Genomic DNA, 22,177 nt, shown 5'->3' with positions numbered 1-22,177 from the left:
TTAAATATAAAATGTAAATACTGTACAGATATGTATTGATATAAGTATTACTTGGTGTACACAGGTGATTTGCATGACAAATACTCTGTATCGATCATTGTTAAAAATGTAATGTTCTGTGTAAATCCACTGCAATATTAATCTTTTCACTTATCATCAAAAGCTGTTACTTAAACCTGGACATTCTCAAAAATAAAGTGTGAAACTATATACTGTTGTATAGCTCCTCCTTTTTCAAGAGTATATGCAAGATAATTGCTCTTTTTTTTCTTTCTAGAGGGTGATTCAATTTTATAGCATGGATTATAACTGCTCTTGCAAGTGCCCTTATTTTAGCCACAACAGTTTAAATGATCAGGTTACAGAGAAAACCCTTTCACTGCAAAATAGATTGAATAAAGTATGCTACAGCTATGAAACGTTAATTCCAGTAAGAGCTGGAGATCTCCATTTTCTTTGAGAACCACCCTAAATTAGCGAAAGGACCTGACAAAATATTTCCCTGTGTTTCAGTCAAATGTAAGTGGGAGAAAAAGCAAACTCCTCTCCTCAAGGAGACAAATGAGACCTCCCCCTGGCAGAAGCAGCCAACACCGCTGCAGTTGCCCCATCTTCTTCAGAGGGCTAAGCTGAAGCGTCTCTCGTTGCATTCCCCCACTCCTGTATGACGGCTAGTTCCAGCAGTAGTTGTTGCCAGAGCACTTAATAGACAGAGCACTAAAAAGATACAGCAGTCAACATTTAAACTCCTTTTATACATTTAAGCCCAGAGTTATTGATCAGACAAAACACAAGACACCAAATCTTGGAGCCAAAGGACAAAGGAGGAAAAAAAAAGCCAGATACAGGACAGGTGGGTGTTTTCTTTGTCATGTTACTTTATGTAACTTAACATAACTGTTGCCATAGGAACATTATGCAGGGTACACTTATGGTTTGGCTTTATGGTGTTCTCCATGTACCAAAATATTGAAGTATCTAGTAAAACATTAACCTTGCTCCTTTTTTAGTGTCTCACACAGTGGAAAGCTACTGCCGAGCTTCCAACCTGTTGCCTGCTTTTGGAAGCTGTTAACTTCAAAGGAGAAAGACTTCTGCATTCTTGTCTAGGCAGTTGAGGTCCCAAGTTACTTGTCTTCTCTGGGTCATACCAACAGCATCTTCTCACCTACCACTGAAAGGAAGATCTGATTTCTTGATTATCCAACACTCTGAAAGCTGTCAAGTCACATGACATATTGCATGTTAAATAACTCAAGTAAAACTCAAGTAAAAATCCATTTTAACTTCGCTGTATTTATATACTATATAAATTTTACATGCTATATATTTACAGTGGGGCAAGTGCTTTTTATCTTTAAAAAAACAAAGATCAAACTTTAGACATCTCTGAACAACACAGCTTGTATAAACCAGACAGATTATTCAGATGAACTGTATTTAATACAGGTTCCCCACTCATCTCCTGATGCAGGACCAGTGAGTAATAAGTGCATCACAGTTTGATAGCATTTAATAATAAAAATAAAAATCACAGTATGAATTTGTCTGTAACTAGAAACTTTAGAGGGACAAAACAGACAACCGAGACTTAAGACAAGTGACGCTGTATTAAAAAGTGTAATAAAAACATATGGAAGAGTATACAAATAGTCTGAGAGATACATTCAGAACTGCATATTCTGATCATTGTTCCACAGCGTTGAAAACCAGAACATTCTTCCGATCTCGAATAGAATTAAAATGTGAAGTAAATTAGTTTCTAGTGTCAGGCGTCACAAAAAAGATGAAGCTCTTGCAAAACTCCTGTTATGTGAGAGCTTGTGAAATCTTAAATAAGTCTTTAAATTAAATATACAGACTGTCAGTTGCAAATTTTATAATTCTGTGGTTTTCCTGGTTGTTCTTGCACCAGATGTCTAACTTGGAGTAACATTACATGAATAACACACAATCAACCTGAGTCTGTAATTAAGCAGCATTTGAGATGTTCTATTCCAGGGCATTGTTTTCAGTGAGATATTTACTCGGTAATGTACAATGTTCAGCAGTTGTAGAAAGTTTCCACCCTTTTGGATTAGAAGTACATTTTAAAAAAGAAAGTCTCAAGTTAAAAGCTAAAAAAAAGTTCTTTCATGGTAAAAGTCTGTACAGACATTTGAAGCACCACTTATGATTGGGTTTTGTTTTGATGGTAATTTTATGGTATTGATAAATTTTAAGTAAGTTTTGATAGTTTGTTTTGATAATGTTGAGTCGTCGGTTCTGAAGGTAAAAGGTGGTTGGTTTTGACCATAAAAGGTTGGTTTTGACAGTAAGAAGACATGGGGTTTGACGGTAAGAAGTCATAAGTCGTTGGGTTTTTGATGGTAAGAAGTTGTTGAGTTTGAAGTTGTTGGGTTTGACGATAAGAAGTTGTTGGGTTTTGATGGTAAAATGGTTGGTTTGGATGGTAAAAAGGTCATCGGTTTTGATGGTAGGTTTAGTTTGAGTACTGAAGGCTTCCATCAGTAAGCTCTGCGTCTGAAAGACAAAAGGAAGAAGTGTCATTCCCTGGTGTGTTACTCGACATGGAACTGTCTGGCTCAGTGGTTTTCTTTCTAAACAGAGAAGTCACAACCCTGTACACGGCTTGATCTGCTCTGTGACTACAGGATTGAACTGACTGGAGAAGGTGGCTTCCAAAGCCCTCCCATTAAACTGCTGCTGCATTTCAGTTCTACGCTAAAATTGGTGAACTGTACAGAATATTAGGACAAAGCTACCTACTTTAATGGCAAATGGTAGACCTTAGGTAAATTAAATTTATTTGAAGGTTAGATTGGACAGCATCCTTGTTTTACTAGTGATCTTGTGGTCAGCTGGCCAAATCCTAGCCACAGAACAGAAGCGTTCAGAAACTTGCTAGAGAGAGCACTTAGGAATGCAGGAATTTAACCTGCTTTAATGCTGCTCTTTCTCTCACGTATCTGGATTTTCCTTATATCACAAATTATCACTAGCTATCCTTGTTAATTTATTCAAAGTAACATGAGTCCAGGTGAAAAGGCACACTCTAACAAGTCCTCAGTTGTTCCTAGTCTGTCCCTAGCTTATTTGAGGGGTTCAATGCTGTAAAAAACGAACAAACAAAAAACCACATTGTTGAAGTGGCCTTTTTTTCAGATTAGATTCCATCATTCAGAAAATCCTGCTTAAGAGACATTTTTTCTTTTCTTTGAAAGACTGACCTTCCCCAAAATGAAACTAATTAATATCTTTAGGCTTGATTAAATACTTGAATTCCTCAATTTACCAAAATTGCTTTGCACAGCCCTCCTATCCTGCTTATGTTGCAAGCAGTGTATCTAAGTGGGGTACTATTGTTTTTAATCAACAAACATCGCTTTCACTTATATAGCCCAGTGATCTTAATGCCCCGGACTTGTGGAATGTATGCAAGACATTTACTTTCTTCCTATACTTTTGACTGGTTTAGAAAAACGAGTTTGCCATCTGCTGGCCAGAGAATTCATTGAAGCCCAAAGAGATTAGAGCAGATACATTTTCTTCTGTGCTGTTCCTGATTTATCAGCTAGAAGAGATACTTACAATTTAGTACACAATCAGGATTCTTCTGACATTAATATCATAAAAAGTCTGTTTTTGCAACATTGGTATTTGAAAGACCTCAGTTCAGTCCCTAATTTTGTTCTTGATAATAGGACAGATTGTATTAAAGTCTGCAAGAGTGTGTGAACAACCAGCCTCCCCTCCACGTGGTATTTTAAGATTAAAACTTCTGGTCATCCATATCTCAAAACACAAACATGCTTTGCAACAATTGCACGTCCTCTTTATCTTTAAGAAACTTTTCAGTGCCAGGAATCTACTGACTATGGCAATTTACTTCATCATTAAAACCAGGTAGAATTTTTGAAAATCTCTTCGAAGATTTAACTTCTCGAAACATTCTATAAAAGGCATTCAGCTGTAAAGCAAGAAGATGAATTCCTTTTTTTCCTATGCCAGAATGGCATTTTCAACAATGAACAGGTTTGTCACTGACTGTTAACTGGTTAAGTTGTGTCTAGGTATAAAATGTATAAAATGTTTAAAACTTGCCTTTGGATAGTGAACTGTCTTCTTCAGGGATTACTTCAGTTATCTGTAAGAGGAAAATAGATGATTGGAGGGGTTGTTTGTTTTTAAGAACGGATGCAGTCTTGCCAGTAATTTAGCTGGTATTTTTCAAAGTGAGATTTTAGAAACTTTACAGCTCTGTTGAATCAATGTGTCTCTAACCCTACAATTAAACCAAATAATGCTAAAAGATGCAGCAATTTATCTTACTGCACGTGCTTATTAAAATATCTGACTAACTGGGACTGTGGCTTCATCTCAGATACATATATATTTAATACTACACACTTCTGCTCAGGAAAAAAGTCATGGAAAAAGTAAAATTTGATTTTAGATGTTGAATTTGTTGCAGTGTGCAATCTTCTTCATCACAAGATTCTATAGCTAATTAAACCATATTATCTACTGAGAGACGAAGATTGTGACAAGAACAGCACAGAGTTCAGTGTAAAGCCAATCGGGAGCTAAAGTCTGTATTTAGTTTTCTTTAAGGAGATGTACCAAGATGGCTTTTTTATACTAAAAATTGTTTCATCAGCCCATTTCTCTGTATTCTTAAGCCTATACTAATAGGAAAAAAAAACCACAAGTAGAATAGCAGGAATTTAACATACTCTCCAGGTGTTAAATTGCAAAGCGTCCTCTGGAGGATTAATAACTGTGAATTCAGTGTGCTTAGGAGAAGGCAGATCTACATCTGAAACAAAAATATTTCAGTATTATCACCAACTTATGTTACTCTGAATAAGCAGTCAGCACTGTTTCTATGTTATGAAATAGCTGAACATAGTATGTTATTCAAATGAATTATGCAGGCAGGTTTTTTTTTTTTTTTAAGGAAGACTGTGTTTCACTATTACATTACTAGCCTGTAAGCCTCATGTCATCGTCTTCCATCTTGACTACTGAACCTCCTTTCTACCTACAATATTCTTTTCCAAGATACAGCTGTCCAAATTTATTTTTCCTAGTTAGTTGGACTGAATTTAATAAGGCATCTTGCATCTCTTCCTCTTGTTTGCCACTTAATCATCAAATCAAATTAAAATTATTTCTCTTTTAACCTCTTTTTTTCAGACTTTCTTTCCTAGTGGTCATTCAAAAATGGAAAAAAATAGTCTATCAACTTTTTTTTAATATCCATGCAGACTGTTCAGTCATCAAGCATTTAAAGACCATTTTAAATGCTCTCTGTATTAATAAAAAAGGAATCCCGTAAACATGCTGCAGCTGCTTACCTTTAATATACTCGTTGGATGCAATGGAGCTGTATTTCTTGCTTTCACCTGCAGTGGAAGGCTTCCCTTCCTTATAAGGTTGTTTACTGCCCTCATTTCTGTATTGCTCACAAAAAGAGCCATCTGGAGGACGGGATTCTTCCTTCTTCTCCCGTGTTTTCTTCTGGAAACGAGGATCTAAGTATTCCAAGAAGCCTTTCAGTTTCCTGATGTGTTTCTTCTTTTTCTTCTTTTTCTTACGCTTGCGATTGTCATTGTCAAAGTGGAGCACAGAGAAATCCAAATCATAAAGTCTGAAGGAAACATGCAAGTTAAAAATAGAAAAAAAGATGTGGCACTTGATGCATATATGAAATTTTATTTATTTTACCACAGGTGATGATTTGCGGCATGTCAGCTATTTTGTGGTACTTTGTGCACATGTAACTTACTTTAGATGCAGAAAACTTAAGCCCTCAGATTGAAGGACGATAGGTCCTGGTTTGTACACAAATCATTAACAGTGGCTAGCTCTGGAATATGTGCAATTAAAAAAATGTTTTAACCTAATCCAGAATGGTGTGCAGATAGGATTCTAACTACGTGGTCCAAATCTAGTATTCTAACACAATTCAGCAATATCTTTCCTATCTTCACTGATCAACCTAATAACATGATCCCCAGCCAGATTATGCTACCAAAATAACTTTGAAACTATGAAAAAAAAAGGAAGACATGAGAAACACCCAGAAAAGAATTAGGAAAAAAATTGCTGATTATGCTGGAATCCTTGCTTACTTGTAATCCTTCTCTCGATGTTTATCTTTAGACTTCTTTTTCTTCTTGAACTTCTTATATTTTTTCATTTTTTCATCACCTAAAAGCTCCTTTTCTATCTTTCTGCGTTTCCTTTCTATTTCACTTTCACTACCTTCTGCACGAGTATATTGTCTTTTTCTGTTTCTTTCTTTTTCATTTTTCTGGGGAGAGTCCTCAAAATGACCTGACACAGGTGGAAGTGCATGTCTTTCACGAGAATATTTTTCAGAATGTTGCTGAGGTACTGAGCAACGATGTAAGTCTGCTCTGTGGCTGCTAAAGTGATGTACATCATCTTCTCTCGAGAGGGAACTGTGAGGCCATCTGCTTTTGTAATGATAATCCTTATGTGACCTGCTGTTGTAAGCTTGACTCAATTTGTCAAAGTCTTTATCACCGTGAGAGAACTTTCTCTCTCTACTGTCTCCTGTTGCATGAGATGAATAGTAATCATTGTAATATCTACATTTTTCCCATCTCCGTGGTTCATCTTGATAGTATCTTTCTCTGCTCCAAGTTCTTTCCCCTTTGGAATGGTAATATCTATTCCTATCTTGTTCTGATCTTCCTCTGCTTCGAGATCTGTACTTTGAATATTTTACTGATCTTCTCCCATTATCAGGGCTGTTTCTTTCACCATGGAAAGATCTGTACTTGCTTCCCTCACAATGCTCCTGCTTATGACGATTTTGCTTAATAACTTCCACGCTGCGAGAGCACCTTCTCTTGCTGGAATGACCATCTGTTTTGCTTCTGTTTTGACTCTCCTTCTCTTCAGTATCAGAATGTTCCCTCTTTCTTCGGTAATGCTCTTTGTCAGTTTTTTTAGTTTCGTGTATCCTTTTCTTATCTTTTTTCCTGTGCATGGCGTCTTCTTCCCATTTTCTGTCACCAAATTCTTCATTTGGTCTGGAGAATTGGCTTTCCAAAACTTTATCCAGCTTTGTAATAGACGAGTCATTAACAGGTGGTACCTCTACATAGTTATTAGATATGTCCTTTGTATCTTGGCATTTATCTGTAACAGCTAAGGAGGAAAGATTTTTAGAACTACATTCACTGTCCGACTTTAGAGAGGAAGTTTGCCGCAAGTTCTCATCAGCCTCAGAAGAGTCTTTGATGTACAAAATATTTTCTTTTGAAATGAGTTCAGGTTCTTTTGATCTTCTTGATTTGTCTTTGTCTCCACGGTCCTCAGATCGGTACTGTTCAAGGAATTCATCTTCAGTATCAAAGCATCTTTCCCTAATCTTGTGCTGACCATTGATACTGGGATGTGCATTATCAGCTTTTGTTATAATACTTCCAACTTCTTCTTTGGTAGAAATGGTTTCAGAATCTGATTGAATAAAAGGATTCTCAGCCTCACAGCTGAAGTCAGAAGGAACTTTCCTGGATTCTTCATAGACCAATAGTGCTTCCATCACTACAGTTTCCATAAGAGCATCATTCTCTGTAGATTTCTGAGGTCCTGGGACACTGCACAAAATAAAAACACATTAAGAGTAGAATCTTGTTAAGTAAAAAAACAAAACAAACAAACAAACAAAAAAAACTCACGACTGCAGGAATACTCTAGAAGATATTCCACATAGAAACCTATCCTGTGATTATTACACCTTCTTCAGCTCCCAGAGAAAGTGTTTTTTCCCCTCTTGCTTCTGAAACCATTGCAGTAAAAAACCAAACACGTGTCTCCTTCCATGTGCTGCTCTGAGTAATAGCCAAAATATCCCAAACCACTATATTTGCTCTCCCCCCATAGCTGAAAAAACAACAGTTGAAACTTATTTTTCTCTCTCTCTCCCAAGAATTTACATTCACATATCCTATGACTGAAAAAAAAAAAAGGAGGGGAAGAGCCAATGTTTCTCCAGACAATGGAGAAAAATAGAAAAACATTCTATGAAGAAACAGAAGTTCTCTATGAGGCACCAACCTTTATCAGAGTAATATGCACAGTGCTGATCATTAGTTCTGTTCATAACACTGGACATACAGTGTGGAATTCTACTGATTTAAATCCTTCCATTAAATAGTATTAGTAGACAGATAAAACCACAATGAACTTCCATAAATTCTTGTTTTAATCAGACTGTGCTCATTTTACCTTATTTCCTCTGACAAGCTGTTCAGCTGGCTGTCTGTGAGGGATTCTAACATTACTTCTTGAGGGACTGGAGGCATAGCTATAGGCATCTGCAATTAAAATGCACAAGTCAGCAGACAGAAAAAATACTATTTGTAGTAGTACTGAAGACTAGCGTTGTCAGAATTTCTCCATTAAATGCTAAACAAGACCACTCTGAGTTATATGCTTTATCTACACTTCAAACATAACCCCAACTCACCCCTCAAAAATCTACTTTATGAAACTTATGAATTTTTATCTCAGCTGACCTTAAGTTGACAATTTCTAATGTCAGCTCAGCTCTGCAAATTCTAATGGGATAATATCACAAAGTGTAACAATCAAATTTGTGCTGTGTTTTCTCAGTATTTCACAGGAATTAGGAACATGATAATACTCCTGAATACATCATAGGTGATAAATCCTAGATGGAGCAAACAAAACTCACTGTTTCAAGCAATCCATTTGTTTTAGAAAAGAACATCTCAGAAGGTTTAACAGGTTCAGCTTGGCAAGTGGAATCATCAAGTTTCAGTCCGTTTTCTTTAGATTCATTAACTAAACTAATAGCACCATTTAGTGAATCATTTTTTGGCAGCTCATGCTGGGATCTTTCTTCTTCAGCATTCTGACAGGAAGAATGGGAATTCTGCAATGTACGGACTACCTTTCCAACCAAAATTCCATTAGAGGATATTACATTGCAATTCCTTTTAAATATGCCCTTCGACTCCTCCTCAGATTTTCCTGAAGATTCTGCACCGTAAGGGACTGTGTTATCAGAGCTGAGTTTAGGATTTCCATTCACTGCTGGCTCCACGAAAATTTCATCAGAAACTTCTTGTTTGGAAACATTAGTAGTAACTGACATAGTAGATGGATTTGAGGTAGACTCTGCTGCGGTGGAATTTGTAATTGTAGATGAAGGAACAGCCTTGTTGAGATCTTCATCCTCCACAGCACTGCTAAGACAGTCAGGCTGTGACACAGTCTGACGAGCAGGCAATTTATTGTGAATACTGATAGTGATCTTCTGTTTTTTTGATGGGTCAGTAATTGAAGGCCTGGTAATTGCCCAGTTTTGAACACAAGCCGTCGGTGGTGCTGAAGATGGCCTTTTTAGGGTGACACCAATGGTATTTGGATCCTCTTTTAAGGATCCATTTCCATTTAAACGACTTGAATTCTGTATTTATAAAGAAGAAATTGCACGATGGATTAATGCAAACACTAGATTTAAAAATTTTAAACAAGAAATTCTCCTACTAATTCTACAAATGGTCTTAACACCTAAAAAGAAAAAAACACTGCCCTTTATACATAAATGCAAATCCAATAAATGTATTTAATTCCTGCTTTTGGTTTACTGCATATTGGTATCAAATGAGCATCATTTTTGAAAACCATCCAAACAACTTAACATTACCTAAAACTATTCCCAAACATATTTATTTTCCCCTTTAAACATACACTGAAAAGCCTGGAATAATTGTTCTGGTGCTCACGAATAAGACAATTTGTTTTCACTGTCTTAGCTAATGCGACGCTGATAGGAAAAAAAAAAAGTCCTCTTTTAAATGATTCAAGGATTAGTACACTCAAATTGTCAAAGAGCATAGCTCTCTGTGCTTTAGAAAGCTGTCTTGGAGGTATAAAGTAATGAAGTAGCACGGCTGCACAATTCAGCAGTAGCCACTGTTTGAATGATACTGGCTGTAGCATGAAGGCTGTGAAGAAAGCTGCAGCGTGGGAAGGAAAACAAAACTAAGATGCTGAAAAACAAACAAAAAACCCCTCACCAAACCCCAAACCCACTATCAGTTTGGTCCATTATCTGCCCTCCCACTTCCCTAAATTACCTTAATCATATGAGGAGGAAGTCGTGGTCCCATAAATCCAGCCTGCTTACTATTAGCCCCCCGCTGACCAAGGAATGAACGGGGATAAGATGGTGCTGGTAAGTAAAAAGCACGTTCTCCGAGTGTCAAATCATAGCGCCTTCAGAAAAGAGCAGTGATCTTAGTTTAGTTTTTCTTTCAACCTACTCTTGGATTAAATCCCATCCTATAATTTTATAGGAACAGTTCATACAATATGGAAGTGTTCTATACACAAGACTTAACCAGGACTACAAACTGAAAATTAGATAACAGTCTTCCTACTATGACTATCACTTTCAGAGCAATAACTCATTCTTACACCACAGATGACCTTAATTTCTCTTCTCTAAATTAGCCACCTACAGATAACACGTATATAGCAATTTACACAAGTGCTGCAGTTTAAGGCCAAGCAACAAAAGATAATAAATGACACAGAGAATTTCAGGTTAGACAGAACTGAATTATACAAATAATAATCTTTTCCTAGGATAGAAAGAAAAACACTTGCAAAAAAGAAAAATATCAATAACAGGAAAGTAAAACTCTTCTGAACACATTTTAATATTTGTTATTACCTGATATAAAAAAGTAAATAAGCTTGCTGACCAAGAACTGTTTTAATGTCAGTACGGACTACATTAGCATCATTCATCTGATACCAAAGTCCATTACCAGCCTGCAAATAAAGACAACGATATCTTTAGATGATTGCATGTTTTCCAAATGAAATCACAGATAGGAACAAAATACACACATATCAAATAAACATGTAACGAAATCTTCTTCCCTAGAAACACTAGTTACTAGTAACATTTTAATTGGTTTGCCAGCACAACTTTTACCCTGTTAGAAATGATGTTGACATCTACCTTTATGTAGCATACATAGTGTCCCGCGTGACAGTTGATACCATTATGCACCAGCACCGCATATAAGGCATAGAGGAGTGGTTCTCCAATTGATTGAGACATGTAGGCTCGAAGGTCCAAATACTCTGGGTATTTTACCTCCTAAAGAGAGATCAAGAAGATATAAAAATTATCCCAGAGTACTTCGTGGACTAGCCTGAGAAAAACACTTCCAAAAACACACAGACTAGAATTATATGAGTATGTTTCTTAATTCATTAAAAAGAAGTCTTCCCATAAACAACGTTTAATAACAGAAGTTGCAGAGAACTGTTTTCAGATGAATTAGCCTTCTCAGAGGAAAGCATATGCTTCTTGTCAAGCAGGAACTTTATTGATATTAAGAGAAAGAATAAGCCATAGTTGTTAGTCTACAATTATTGTCTGAAAATTTTAACAACTTTCAGCTTTGGGAGATGCCCCATTACATGATGATAAAGTTGCATTACAGCGGTAAATATACCTTGTTGATCTTTCCACCTGTGAAATTTGCAAATCTTTTCAGTGATATTGTGAGAACATTGGAAGAACGGTGTATAGTAAATCTCTTGGATGCAGGAACCATCTTTTTACACCTTAAAAACAAGCAGAGACAACTGTTTAAAAGCATCTTCTTTTTTTGCCCTAAAATCAAACTAGTTTTAATGTCTCACACATGCTTATGCTATTTGAATGATATTTACTTGCATAATATGTTTTTTTCTTTTCATAAATCCATACACTGCATTTCAGGTTTGTTAATACAGAGAAGATAGCAGGATATTAGAGGACAGCTCTACAGAACAAAGAATAAAGGATTTAGAACATTATCTTTTGATAGCCAAGCAAATGTCTGAATACATATTTTTGTTACACCAAAAAGGTAAGTTTTCCCAACAACTCATAGTGTAGGGAACAGGAATCTCTCACAAAAGTGTATCACGAGATTGTAAGGCAAAGTACCATTTCTTGGTATACAAAAGTGGCTATTTGAACTCAAATCCTGGATACATTCTTTCAGCTTTCAAGTGAAATACAAATACTGAAAGTGGAACAAGAGAGCCACAAGAGAGCCTTGGTCCTCAGGACTAGAAACTGCAAATAATTTCCAAAATAGATCATCTATCAACATCAAAAATACAACAGAAGCACATGGTCATTCTACAGGAGGGAGACATTTAACAGTAATAAGTCTTCATGTACTGAGGTTGTCTGGAAAGACACTGAAACCATCTGCAATCCTTTGAAACAAAATAGTTAAAATTAAGTTTGATATATTGCCCACTCAAAGGTAGGACCTACAGTGTAAGCAGTGAAATTTAACCACTAGGCCAGAGAACAACTGAAACTGGTCAGTTTACATCAAGAAAAATACTGTTGATAGCTAATAAATAGAAAGAATTAAAGTATCTCTTTTTGAATTCTGATGTCGAAATACAAGCCAGATAATTCCAAACCCATAGAGAATGCCTATGAACAAGAAAGACTTCCCCCTCAAAAGAAACAAAAATCCAAGTGTTTTATAAAACTCCACAAAACTTGTAATTAGATACAAAGTTTAGAGGCAGTCCACTTTATTAGAAGAATTCATGGTAGAAAATAAAATGTAAATTATGAAAAATTTAAAGTAGTAAGATAGTTTATCAGCAATGGAAAAAGTACTGTACATGTGCAAGGCCTTTCCTTTTAAACTCACAAAAAGATGGAAAAATTTTGGCTTTGTGTGTTACTGAACCAATCACACCTCAAAGAGCACATTAATGAAGGACCATGCAATTCAGATGTGAGGTGCTTATTACAGTTTTTCTCTTCCTCAGACATAAGTTATAAGAATCCTGAATATACTACATGTGGCTTTCTAGAATCAACAGGCTAAGATGAACCTGGGATTAAATTGCGTTAATAACCTATTGAATGCTCTTGATTCAACATACTAATTTACTTAGTTTCCAACAACAAAAAGTGGATACTGCATTTTTCATTTAGAGGGGTCAGGCATGAATCCTACAGAGCTGAGCCTGGCATTCCTTGCTTTTCTCAGTGTATGTTTGAATAACAACTTGTTGTGCCAAACCATCTTATACAAATGTTCAATTGTTTCTCAAATACATAGAAACATTTTACATATTGATCAGCATATAGAGCGCCTGAACTCAATATGCTTTCCCTGAGCACGCGTTAGGCCTTAAGGTAGCTCATTTCAGACATTAGTCCACAGGTTTTACAGTTCAAGAGCTGTGCAAGACGCTGTTTAGTGAGCCAGCACAGGCTGCTAACATTAATTATCACAGAGCCAGCTCACATTCACTGAGACTAAATCTAACTTTGTTTCACAGTGAACGCTAGGACCTTCAGGAACCTGCTGCTGCCTTCTACTCCAAATCGTTCTGCATGGCTCCTTGCTTCAGTACACCACTATTTACTGGGCACGTCTTTTAACTTCTTGCAATATGAATATTTCAGCATGCAACTACACACCTAGGAAGCTTGACAAGCCATGGTGCAGACAATATTAGGAATAAAAGTGCAATAATAGCTAATAGCCACTCTTCTTATCTTTCTAAAACAAATGTAATGTTTTCAAGTTTGGGATTATTTCAGTGCATCAGTTGTTTAAACAAAATGAAGCATCAACAACAACAACAACGAAGCTGTGTCTCATTTCTAAATGAAAAGATAACTTATGCTCTAAGTCAATGCAATATATTAAACTAGTAGCTAGTATTAAGACATAATTAGTAATAATCTTACTTGCTACATTTATAGCAATTCTCTCCATCCAGCTGTTCAGGTTTCACAAATAGTTCTAGAGCTCTGGTAACAGATGAAACTGCCTAGAGGAGCAAGAAAGAAGAGCATAAAGTCACTGTAAATTCAGAATTCCAAAGACGTACTAGTAGTTTATAAGAGACTCTTACTAATACATACTTAAGCAATCTACTACGAGCACTGTGAAAAAGGAGGCAGAAAGAGCATGCTCAGCATTTACCTCACTTGGAAGTCATTTTACTTTGAAAAAATAATTTTCCAATAACGTAGACGGCATCTATAGTGTGCTTTGTCATCAGTAGTGGAACAATCAAACCCATCAATCTAACAATTAGATGTATATTGAGGTAGAACAACAAAGAAATATGACAGTATCATAATTTGTGTAGATATAAAATTCTTTCAGCTTTAGCCCAATGCAAATGTGGAGACTATTTATATGGATTCTACAGAAGGACGACGTCCAATCCACTTCCTAACCATGACCAAGCTCTTATATTTTAACATTATATGTTTGTTTGTTTGTTTTTTAAGATAAACAAGTTTATTTTAGAAAGTTATACATGTATTTAAACATCATGAATTATATTTACAAAACACCTTACCTTTATATCCAAAGTGATATCAAGAAATGCCTCATACGTATCCGAAACTGCTTTGCAATTCAAGCACTTTACTGGAAGCAAAATATAAATGCTTAACAATACGTGAAGGAGACTAACCATCCAAATTCAAGTTGTTGATAGATACTACTTTAGACAAACTACAGACTGCTCTCTGTATCGACAAAAGACAGAGATCAGTTCTAAGGACAGGAATACTTTTAAAAGTACCTCTTGATCTTAGAAATCCTCCAAATATTTGATGAATGATGGTGGTTGCTTGAGAAGATCTGTCCAATCTGGAAATAAATTATAATCAGAGCTCAGAAGATTTAAGGCAGAGTTAACTCTTCAAAGAGTTTTATGAAAACCAAGGATGTAGACTTTCATTTTTGATAGTAAATAGAGGACTAAAAGGTGCTAGAGAACATATAAAAGTGAATTTGTTTATGCTTACTTGGTGCTTCCATTCAAGCATGCTTTCTGCATAGCATCAACAGTATAGCGCAAGAATTCGTGTGCATCTTCTTGACTGCCAAAACGGAAATGTTTTCCTATTCCTAAATAAGAAGATTATAGTATTTACCTCATTTAAAAATGAAATAGTTCTCGTATTTCTAAAATCTCTCTTCTTTATAGTGTTAAAACCATTTATACACATCAAATAATTATTTGAAGATTACAGGATATTGAAAAAGAAACACATCTGAAGCCACTTACGTCTAAGATCATTGATAACACGTGTAGGCTTGATGGCATCAACAGTGCAACACAGGGCCTGGTTAATGTGAGTCTCCATTGTGCACATCATGCAAAAACCTTGTTCACGACCTGAAGAGTGAAAGAAGAAAGCACCCCAGTCTAGCAAAATATACGTAACTACAAACATATAAAGAAAAATTACACTATAGATACAATATCCATTTCCTTGCTACATTCTATTCTCCCAAGATGCCAGTGTCCCAACAGTCTTGTAACATTTCATTTCACAAAACTTCACAGAATAAAAATATCCATTAAGCCTGTATTCAAATGTATTTTCTGATGAGAAATCTAAAAGACTACTGCAAAGTCACGTTTGTAAAGGCTGACAGGAATGTGAACTCCGCAGGCTGCAAAATATATGAGGAAAGAATATTTGACATTGATGATACAGCATTAAGAGAATGTGTGTTATTTTCAGCACAGTGCTGTCAGGTGAGCCTCATGATACAGAGCTACGAGTCCTTTGGAAGAAAGGAAAAATTAATGCATGTAATAGTACTTCTACCCTCCTTTTTTCAACAGGATTCATAACTGAAACAATTTCTATATACAGTAAGAAAACAGTTAAATTTCTAGGTATCAATACAAAGATACCAGGCTAGAAAGCATACAGGTGCCTTTGTAAAAACACACATATACAGATATGACAACAGGATCCTAGGGTTAAATAAACCGAAGTATAACAATGAAATTCAAAGAACACAAATTCAACAGTTTAAAAAATACAATATTTTATTTAGGACAAGATCAGTCTAGATTTTAATACAGTCCCACTAAAATTTCTAGTCAAGTTCGTAAGAGCTCATATTGCTTTCTACTTTTTTTTTTTTAATTAGTTCAACAACGAACATACCATTTATTGTAGTGCATTATGGAATCTAGGCATTGAAGACTAAAGATCTGTGGTGCCAACATCCTAAATTTTATTGCTTTTCTACCAGCAGGAAGCCCAAATGCCAAATGTTCATTAAAGGCCTTGCTTTCCAATGCACTTCATTACTCACATGAAGCAAGAAATTATCCTTTATTTTTTATTAACATGGTGCATTAAATGCACTCCATATGCTATTCTGAGCCCACTGCTAATACAATGTTCAAAGCTAGCTTCTACAGGTAAAATCAGACAAGTAATTTTGTCTCACAGAATCAGTGCTGTTCTTTCACCTTCAGAGCTATCCAACAGATTTAAAATACTGTTAGAAAGTACTCACATGACTGGTTGTGCTCAAGAGAAAGCATGTAATTGGCAAGTGGGGGTGTGTAGGTCAAACATTGTAGAGTAGAATTAAGAAAACATGTATTGCCAAGATTGTACAGTCCAACCCCAACACTTTGTGTTTGTTGCCAATCCATACAAATCTTCTCAGGCGGAAAAAGAATTCTTTGCGGCGGAGCAATTCCATCATTAATGACTGCAAGAAAGTTATATTTAAAAAGAGATTTTGTTCGTTTGTTTCTAAGAAAGGTATTTAAAAAATACTATTCTGCAGGAGCACCTAGAGGAACTACCTACAATCCAAAACAGAAAAACTTATTACAGACAGCTTTAATACCGCCAAATTCAAATTGGCTGGTCAACACAATGTTTTGGAATAAAAAAAAGTGTGTTCAACCATTTTAATTTTTCTAAGGCAAGACTACCTGCCATTCTGATTTTAGTAACTAATGCCAAGTGCCTTTTCATTTATAATCTTTAACCCGATTAACTCAACTACAGTTTTTTTCCTTATTATAACTTAAACCACAAACTTATACTTGAAATTATATGGTAATAAATGCAAGGACAATGTAAAAACAAGTAACTAGCAAAGACAGTAGATATCAGACCTTTTCCTGAGCAACGTTATCATTCAAAAACTTGTGAATAATGGAAGCTGTGAATAGCAACAATCAAACACTTTTCTTTGCAAAATAGAAAAGACATGGATGAATCTGTGTATTACAAAAAGCTCCCCGTATTTCACTGTCGATTGTAAATATATCAAAATTAATTTCTATAACATCAGTCACTTCAGTTGCCTTAGAGGACACCCTTTTGAAGTCTTTATTCACAGTAGTCCTATTCTCTATCAGTGTAACAAGTAAGAACTGCATTTTCTACTTTTGTTTTGCGGGAAATGGAAGCAGGATAAAACATGCACTTACTTAGATCTCTTTGGGCAAAAGGCTTAGATTTTTCAGATGATCTACAATAAATTGCACCTCCACGTCCTTGGGCCACAGAGACTTGGTTAGAATCTTCTGCAGGTGGTATCCGGCCCCAGTTTGCAGTGCGTGACTTCATTTTTTTAGTACGTGGTTTCTTGGATTTGCCAGACCGCCTTGAAGATGATTTTTTAGACTTTGAAGATTTTGGCTTGTTAACTATGGTCATTGTTCATATCTGTGACAGAGACAAAAGTTCTGGTTGACGTAAGAATATCAAAAAGCATTCCAAGAAGAAAAGAATAGTAGCAGTCCTGTCACTTAATCTCAAAGAAATAGCCTGAAGAACTAAATAACTGGTATGAATGGTTTAAAGAGAATCCCCAAACTAAACACACAAAGTAAAAATTTCCATCAAAACTCTATCCATACTACTTTTAGCTTCTACAGAACTAGTGGCTGATGTCATTTCTTTCACTTTCACAGGATTTTAATCCATTACAACTCTGGAGTCTTTTTAATATAAAAATGTAGATGACATGCTCTGAGGGGAATCAGTTATTTATTGCATTTTCTGAGTTTTGGATAATATTACCTATTATCCAATAGATAATTGTTGCAATTATCTATTGCTGGCATTAGTAATGGAACACTTACTTTACTGCCTGCGTTTTTCTGTTTCATGTGCACAAAGGTACCTACATTTCGCTGCTACTTTTATTCTGTTTTCCAGGGCTCACCCTCTACCTCGCTGTCTACTGCATCAGTCATGAGGGGCTTCTTGTGATTCTATAAGCCTAGCTTTTAAATAAACCTTTTTTTGGGCATCAGTTTGTGATAGCAAGTTAATTTGTGAGGGCTCCTCTGTCTACATCATGAGGTTGCTTTTTCCAGGCCAACAGGAGCCATAAGTGGCGGTACATTAAAGCCTTGGCATGTTGAGATCCAAGAGGAGAGATGTTTGGCCCTCCTTTTCACTCCTGGGAACCACATACCTCAAAACACACAGAGGATGGGATATATCTCAGAGAAATCAGGGAAAGGAGAGCATAAAGATGTTTGTAAATGTATATCTCCTTGGGCTTCTTCTGGTTCTCCATGAAATACTTGCTTGGATATAACTTTGGCAACAGCACTTACGGTATTTTGCACCTATCACATTTAAAACCCCTACGATAAACTGAAAAGTTAGACTAAAAAGCCTCCGTTTCAGTTCTACTTTGCAAAGTTGCACATTTTCCTGATGTGAAACAACAGGGGAATGTAAGCTAGAAAAGGAAATGCTGAATGTAAAACAAAACAAAAAAACCCTCAGCCTTCCAGGACAAAAGGCAATAACTGATATTAAGTCCTTTTTAAAATGCTGATTAGGTTTCAAGATGATACCACTTTAAATTAGTGTAATTGTGAGTGCATAGTCAGAAGCTGAATAATTACATGATCAACTTCTATCTAATTTTTTGTTACTGTCTTACTTTAGCACACAGAGACTTGGTACATTTAGTGAAACCACTAACCTAATGGAGGGTTTAAAACATAAGCTAGTTTGTTATACTGAAATGACTGAGAGAACAAAGCATAAAGTGTTTTCAGATTTATAGTACAACTTGCTTGCTATCAATTAAACTTAAGACAGGTTAAACAAAGCACAGTAAATAAGAAAACTCCTAGTCCCACAACTGACAAATTGTGTGCAGAGGTTATAATTAGAACTTTTTCCCTTTACATTTTTAATCTAAAATTAATTTTAAATCCATTCTATACACACTTGCTATTTCTGAGAATATAATACACAAAACTGAAAAATGCATTTAACTGAGAAATGAAGACATCCTTGTCCTATTGGAAGACTAAGGTGACAGCTCTTGGGCTCAGTGATTTTCAGACAAGATCCAGTCTTCAAATTGCAGACATCAGTGACATCTCCTTTTTTTCTGATTGAAAGGGAAAATGTTCAACACATTGAAAACATACTTGAGGGCCAAGAAACAAAATCAACACCGCAGTGAGAAGGAAAACAGAAGAACATTACTGAAAAAAAAAAAGAAAAACAAAAAACAAACTTGAGCTTTATATTGACCAATGAGATAAGCCTTACACATTTTTAAATTTATTTTTGACAATTGATGCATTACCAGATATTAAGTACTATTCAACAGCAAATATTAACACTAGTAAGAATAAGTCAGATCGATCACCACTTTTTCAAAATACATCAATTTCTAATTTGGATATAACATCTCTCTGACAAGGAAGCAGGAGAACTATAAATACTGATACTGTTTCCTCTCCCAATGTTCCATATACACATTGATGCTGTTCCTACACAATTCTGAACACAATTTATGTTGACATAAGCATCGGGTGTTATTTCTCTCTGTTTGCCTTGATAGACTCTCCTCCTGCCCACTGAAAAGTAAACTCAAGATTGCAGATCAGTTAAGACAGTTGCTATGCCCCCATTCAGAGTTCTGCAGCAGCACTGTTCAGATTTTTTCAGCAGTCTCTTTACAAAACGATATCACTTATGACCTGGTTCTCAGGAGGTACACGTTTGGCCTCCGCGTAGCAGAGAGTCAATCACAGCTTAAGATTTTGTACAAGATCCCATTCACAAAACTGAGTTTAACCAGGCAGCAGTCATCATGCACATATCTTATTACAAAACAAACATTTGCAGCAGCGGTTGTAAAAAACCAAAACACACGAAGAACTAAACAGCAATAAGCAGCAAGAGAAAACTGTTATGGCATAGATATTAAGACCACGCGTGAGTTACAAACTGCCGTTCCATCCTCTGAAGCTGCTGTAAGCTAGAAAAAAAGGAAATAAACACCCCAAACACACATGTCATGGTCCTTGAAGTTTCGTTAAAGAATAAACCAGCAACCATGCCAGGAAATAGAAATTAATAGTCACTTTACCCCGAAGTGGATGCCGGTTATGCACAGAAAGCTACTGAGCTATTCTGTGCTGGCAGGATTGCTGCTGGGCTGGCCGAGGAGGCGGCGGCAGCTCCCCGGGGCCACAGATCCTGTCACAGGGGGTGCCGGGGGTCTCAAGGGGCCGGGGACAGCGGGGACAGAGGGGACAGCAGCGACAGCAGCCGCCACCTCAGCCGGGGCCGTCTCCACAACTCGCCCCGAGGGCCTCGGAACGCCGCCGAACTCGGAGCTCCAGCGTGAAGCCTTTTTATCCTCGCCGTTGTGCTCACGGCTAGAACTAGAGCGTTTCCTCCGGCGTGTGTTTGCTGTCGGTGCCGGATCGGCCCTCACCCCGAGCTCTCCCTTTCGGGAGGGCTTTGGGGATGGGGTTTCCCTCACGCCGCCGCCGCGGGCAGGCCCCGCACGCAAGATGTCCGCGCTGGGGAGCAGCATCTCGCCCGCGGCGAGAGCCCGAGGGCGCGACATGAAAAAGCCCCGACATGCGGGCGAGGCGGCGGGGACACGGCTCCGAGGGGGCCGCCGCTTCGCCCCGCCGTCCTCCTCCCCTCCCGGGCCGCCCCGCCGAGCCCCGTGCGCCTCAGCTCAGCCCCGCGGCGCCCTGCCCAGCCGGGGCGTGCCGCCTCAGCGCCCGCCCTCCCGGTCTTTTCCCTTCTCCGTTCCCTTCTCTTCTCCCATCCCTTTCCCTTCCCGCGCCTCCCGGCCCGGCCGGGCAGGGTTCGCCCCTCGGAGCGGCAGTGGCCATGGCAACGGGGTGGTGAGGGCGGCACGGGGCTCGGCGGAGGCCGGGACCCCCGAGGGCAGCCCAGGACCCCCGAGGGGAGCCCACTCCGTGGCCAGCCGGCAACAACGGCATGGCAGTCGTGGGAAGGGGATGGAAAAGGGGAGCCAGCCCGCCCGCAGAGGAAGCAACGCCGGGTCCCCGCGCCGGCAGGAGGAGGAGGGAAAGGGAGGAGGCGGGAGCGGGGACTGCAGGCTAGGCACCGCCGGGCAGGGGCCGGTCCCGCCGGCCCAGGGGGTGGTGGGGGCGGAGGTGGCGGCGGCGGCAGCGGGGCTGATTCCCCCCGCCGAGCGCTGGGGGCGGCGCCCTGCCCCGCCCGGGGGTCCCACCCCCTCCGGCGGCCCGCCAGCCGGGAGGGCAGCGGCCGAGCGCGCCCGGTGGGCTGGGCAGGGCTGGGCCGGGCCGGGCCGGCTGCTCCCGCCGGCCGCTTCCCTTCCCCTTCCTTTTTCTCTTCCCGGGGCCGGCCCCTCCTCCCGGCCCATTGATTTGCGGGCAGGGAGCCGCACGCGGCGCTGCCGGGCTGTGCCAGGCCGCCGCCAGGCCCGCCGCTTCCCCCCCGCCGCCACCACCAACCCCCCGGCCCGGCCCCATTACCTGGCTCGGCCCCGCTTGACTCGGCGCTGCCGGGTCCCCCTCGCCGCAGCCCCCGCCTCAGCCCGGCCCGCTCCGCCTCCTGGTACGGCCCGTCGGGGAACAATGACGTCCCTCCGCCGGCCTCTTCCATCCGGGGCCCGGCGCCGGCCGGGCAATAAGCGGGCGGGGGGGAGGAAAGGAGGCGGCGGCGGCGGCAGGGGGGGAGAGGAGAGAGAGAGAGAAGCGAGCTCCTCCGGGTCACACGGGGACCAGCACCGCCCCTGTGCCGCTGCCGGGAGCCGCTAGAGGGGGCTCGGCGACCCCCGGTCAGGGCTCGGGGGGCGAGGAAGGCGGCGGGGAGTCGGGGGATGTGGGCAGCCCGAGCCCGGCGCGGAGGTGAGGGACCCCGCTGCTGGCGGGGAGCCCCCCGATCCTCCCCGCGGGGCCGAAAGCCCAGCCCCTTCCTCGGCCGTAGCCTTCCCGCCCGGCTCTGCCTTCCGGGCTGTATTTACCTCTCTCCGATTTATCGCCCCCCCTCAAT

General features: G+C 39.3%; 1 protein-coding gene across 5 annotated transcripts; it reads right to left on the bottom strand.

The window, feature by feature from the left end:
* Window positions 1-868: 868 nt before the first annotated feature.
* On the bottom strand, window positions 869-21,777 carry USP42 (ubiquitin specific peptidase 42). Of its 5 annotated transcripts, none has more exons than XM_050713766.1 (20): window positions 21,658-21,777; window positions 19,157-19,274; window positions 17,341-17,578; window positions 16,407-16,607; window positions 15,151-15,261; window positions 14,888-14,990; window positions 14,662-14,729; window positions 14,434-14,504; window positions 13,811-13,893; window positions 11,544-11,655; window positions 11,042-11,182; window positions 10,748-10,848; window positions 10,149-10,287; window positions 8,738-9,475; window positions 8,269-8,357; window positions 6,138-7,637; window positions 5,361-5,653; window positions 4,737-4,819; window positions 4,105-4,147; window positions 1,021-2,523 (listed from the first exon to the last, which is right to left on the bottom strand). In XM_050713766.1, the coding sequence occupies exons 3-20, from the start codon at window positions 17,567-17,569 to the stop codon at window positions 2,483-2,485; spliced, it is 4,146 nt and encodes a 1,381-aa protein (XP_050569723.1). In that variant the 5' UTR covers window positions 17,570-17,578; window positions 19,157-19,274; window positions 21,658-21,777; the 3' UTR covers window positions 1,021-2,482. The 5 variants fall into 5 exon arrangements, with proteins under 5 accessions (XP_035404560.1, XP_050569723.1, XP_050569724.1 ...); XM_050713767.1 differs by having other exon boundaries at window positions 19,157-19,371; window positions 21,658-21,748; XM_035548670.2 differs by lacking the exon at window positions 4,737-4,819.
* Between the last annotated feature and the right edge of the window lie 400 nt (window positions 21,778-22,177).

Source organism: Cygnus atratus, chromosome 15 (assembly GCF_013377495.2).
Source record: "Cygnus atratus isolate AKBS03 ecotype Queensland, Australia chromosome 15, CAtr_DNAZoo_HiC_assembly, whole genome shotgun sequence".
In the NCBI taxonomy this organism is placed as follows: Eukaryota; Metazoa; Chordata; class Aves; order Anseriformes; family Anatidae; genus Cygnus; species Cygnus atratus.
Note: the sequence above shows the minus strand (reverse complement) of the source record. Positions and strands in the feature narration are given on the sequence as shown.

Coding starts and splice junctions, on each gene's coding strand:
- USP42 (XM_050713766.1), bottom strand. CDS start 17,569: ATGACCATAGTTAACAAGCCAAAATCTTCAAAGTCTAAAAAATCATCT. Junction 13,894..14,433: donor ATATCACTTTGGATATAAAG/GTAAGGTGTTTT, acceptor TTGCTCCTCTAG/GCAGTTTCATCTGTTACCAG. Junction 11,656..13,810: donor AATTGCTATAAATGTAGCAA/GTAAGATTATTA, acceptor CTTGTTTTTAAG/GTGTAAAAAGATGGTTCCTG.